Raw genomic sequence first — 3606 nt, 5'->3', positions numbered from 1 at the left:
TTTAGATCTGTATCCCATTTTAATTGAATTATTTAATATTTTTGTATAGAGGTTTTTTTTGAGTTATTTATATATTTCCGAGGCCAGTCCTCTTCCAGATGTGGGCTTGGTAAAGATTGTTTTTAGGCTGATGTTTTGTCTTATAAACTATTTCCTTTACCTCATAGAAGCTTTGAAGTTTCAGGAGCTCCCTTATATTGATTGTTACTCCCAGAATCTGTGCCACTGGTGTTTTATTTAGGAAGTGGTGTCTGTCCTAATGCATTCAAGAATACCTCATACTTTCTCTTCTATCAGCTTCAGTGCATCTGGATCCAGGTTCAGGTCTTTGATACACTTGGGCTTTAGTTTTGTTCATGGGGATGGATATGGATCTATTTGCATTCTTCTCCATGTCAACATCCAGTTATGTTAACACTATTTGTTGAACATGCTTTCTTTTTCCTTCTTGTACCATTTTGGCTTTTTTTTTTGGCAAAAATAAGGAGTTTGTAGGTGTATGGATTAATACCAGGGACTTCAATTAAATCCCATTGATCCACATGTCTGTTTTTATGCCAATAACCAAGCTGCTTTTATTACTGTACCTCTATAGTAGATCTTGAAGTCAGGGATGGTGATGCCTCTGGAAGTTCTTTTATTGTACAGGATCATTTTTGCTATTTGGTTTTTGTTTTTTTCTGTATGAATTTGAGTATTTTTTGACATCTATGAAGAATTGTGTTGTGATTTTGATGGGGATTGCATTCAATCTGTAGATTACTTTTGGTAAGCATTTGGTAATCATTTTTACTATGTTAATTCTACCTATCTAAGAACTCGGGAAGAATTGCTGGATGGGAATCCGAGGGATAAAAAAGACCAAGTATGAGAAGGCATGGAGTGGAAGAGCAAAGAAATAGTTATCTTGATATAGAGAGCCATTATGGGGCTAGGGAGAAACCTGGTATTAGAGAAATTCTCAGGAATCCACAAAGATGACCCAAATCGAGACTCCTTAACAATAGTGGAGAGTGTGTCTGAAAGTCCCCCTCATTCAGATTAGTGACCACCCAAATTTTTTTCATCACAGATCCTACATCCAGTAACAGATAGAAGCAGATGCAGTAACCCATAACCAAACACTGGGTTTAAATCCTGGTGTTCAGTTGAAGACAGGGAAGAGGGATCATATGACCAAGGGCTGTCAAGACCATGGTGGCGGAAAACCACAGAGACAAGTGGGAACTCACAGACTATGGACTGAGAGCTGGAGAACATTGCATGGGACTGAACTAGACCCTCTGAGTGTTGGGTGAGTAGATCTCTTGGTGGGGGCCTGGCAGTGGTATCACGACTTATCCCATTCCCTATGGTGAGATAGCTTGCTCAGCCTTGATATAGTAGGAGGGGCCTTGTCCTACCTTAAGTCGATATTCCAGACTTGGTTGACTTTGCAAGGAAGGCCTTACATATTTTGAGGAGTGGATGGGGGTTGGAAAGAGGGGGTGAAGACAGGATAAGGGGAGAGGGGGAACTCAACTTTGTATATAAAATAAAAAGTAAAGTTTTCTAAGATTTTTTTTTTATTCAGTAAATAAAAATACAGGAAAAAAGTTATGAGAAGTAATCTTAGGGAAAATGGTTTTGCTATGACTAATTTGATTAGAAAAAATATTATTAATATGTTAATATATATTTAGTAATTATGATATTTGATCCTATAATTTTGATCCTGTGTCTAAAACTTCTTCCAAACTTCTACCCCAACATGTCACCCTACCAACTTAAAATTTCTCACATATTATGTTCATATGTGATAGTTGTATTTCCCTTTGTTACCTTGGTCTGGAAAAGGATCAGTCCCACGAAAGGCTACTGTTTGAACAAGCTATTGAAACTGTAGCTTCTGTTCCAATACATTCCATACATCCAAATTTCTTGATGGAAAACATATATTTGCTTGTTATAGTATATTATTGATAGAATACTATGGTCTTATAATGATTGAAGAGATACTAAAGGATGTGCTTTAAAAAATGAATCACATTAAATTTACTATTTATATATTCTATTTATATAAATTTCATAGTCTGGTATCTATTTGTTAGTAATAGGCCTAAGAAACTACAATACATAGCTATTTTTAACCTAACAGTAGAAATATGAACAGAATATATTATAAAGGAGTATAATCATATGTTAAGATAGAAGCTAGTTTTCGAAGGTGAATACTGCTTTGGCTATATATATGTCACATAATTACACAACTTATTTTCCTCAAGGCTTCTTTCATGTCTTTGTTCCTCAGACTATAGATAAATGGGTTGAGCATCTGAGGGACCACGGTGTACAGTAATGAAGCCACTGCAGTCTTCCTGGGAGAGTCAGTCACTGCAGAGCTGATATAGACACCAAACAATGTGCCATAGAACAGGGAAACAACTGACAAGTGAGACCCACATGTGGAAAAGACTTTATAACTACCTCTCCTTGAAGGTTTTCTCAAAATTGAAGAGACAATTTGAACATAAGACAAAATAATGCCCCCAAATGAAAGACCACCAAATATGCAAACTGCCAAGTATATCACTATATTGTTGATGAGTGTGTCAGAACAGGACAGCTTGATGACATGATCAAGTTCACAGAAGAAGTGGGGAATGTCCATGGCTTTGCAGAATGATAGTTTCAATACCAACAGACTGTGGATAAGGGCATCTATCATGCTAATAAACAAGGAAAACAAAGTCAGCAGACTGCAGATGCTTGGATTCATAATAACTGTGTATCTAAGTGGATGGCAGATGGCTGCATAGCGATCATAAGCCATTGCTGCGAGAAGGAAGTTTTCCATTCCACCAAGAAATATAACAAAGTACAGCTGTGTGAGGCAATCTGTGTAACTGATGGCTTTGTTCTGTCTCTGGATGTTCAACAGCATCCTGGGGACTGTACTGGTGATGAGGCATATATCAGTGAAGGACAGGTTAGAGAGGAAGAAGTACATGGGGGTATGAAGGTGGGAGTCAAAACTGACAGCCAATATAATTAGCAGGTTTCCAAGCACTGTGATTAGGTACATGGATAAGAAAAGTCCAAAGAGGATGACCTGCAGTTCTGGATCATCTGTCAATCCCAGAAGAAAGAATTCTGAAGCAGATGTTTGATTTCTGTATTCTGTGCTACTGTTAAATATAAATAAATGTGATGATATAGCAACCAAATCTATGGATCCAGAGTGTCAACAATGTTCTCATCACCCAATATTATGTTTTATATATGTGCAAATTCCAAGGAAAGAATTATAGGTAACAATCTCCAGGTATTGGGGATAAAGAATCTATACTTCAACAAACTTTTTCATATATTATGAATAGAGTTGCTGATATAGAAAACTTTATTCTAGGTTTTTTGTAATCCCAAGGTAATAATGAAGCCTACATTTCGTACTTTTCCATAAAAAGTTATGTATTCTTCTACTCCTTCACTTCTATCTTTTCCACTCTTCCCCAACTTCTTTTTATTGAAACCAAATTTCAACCAAGGGTTGTTTTATTATCAATTCTCTGATGATTTTACAAAATTATGAAAGCAAAATTTCAAAGAAATTTTGAATAATTAGGA

The 3606-nt window shown here is 36.3% G+C and overlaps 1 protein-coding gene across 1 annotated transcript; it reads right to left on the bottom strand.

Annotated features, from left to right (window-relative positions):
- Positions 1 to 2233: 2233 nt before the first annotated feature.
- Positions 2234 to 3108, bottom strand: LOC130872673 (olfactory receptor 7G2-like). Its single transcript, XM_057766849.1, is given in 2 exon segments — positions 2234 to 3079; positions 3082 to 3108. Coding segments are annotated over 2 exon segments (873 nt in total).
- Positions 3109 to 3606: the final 498 nt, after the last annotated feature.

Source organism: Chionomys nivalis, chromosome 4 (assembly GCF_950005125.1).
Source record: "Chionomys nivalis chromosome 4, mChiNiv1.1, whole genome shotgun sequence".
Lineage (NCBI taxonomy): Eukaryota > Metazoa > Chordata > Mammalia > Rodentia > Cricetidae > Chionomys > Chionomys nivalis.
This window is presented reverse-complemented; position numbering and strand designations above follow the sequence as displayed.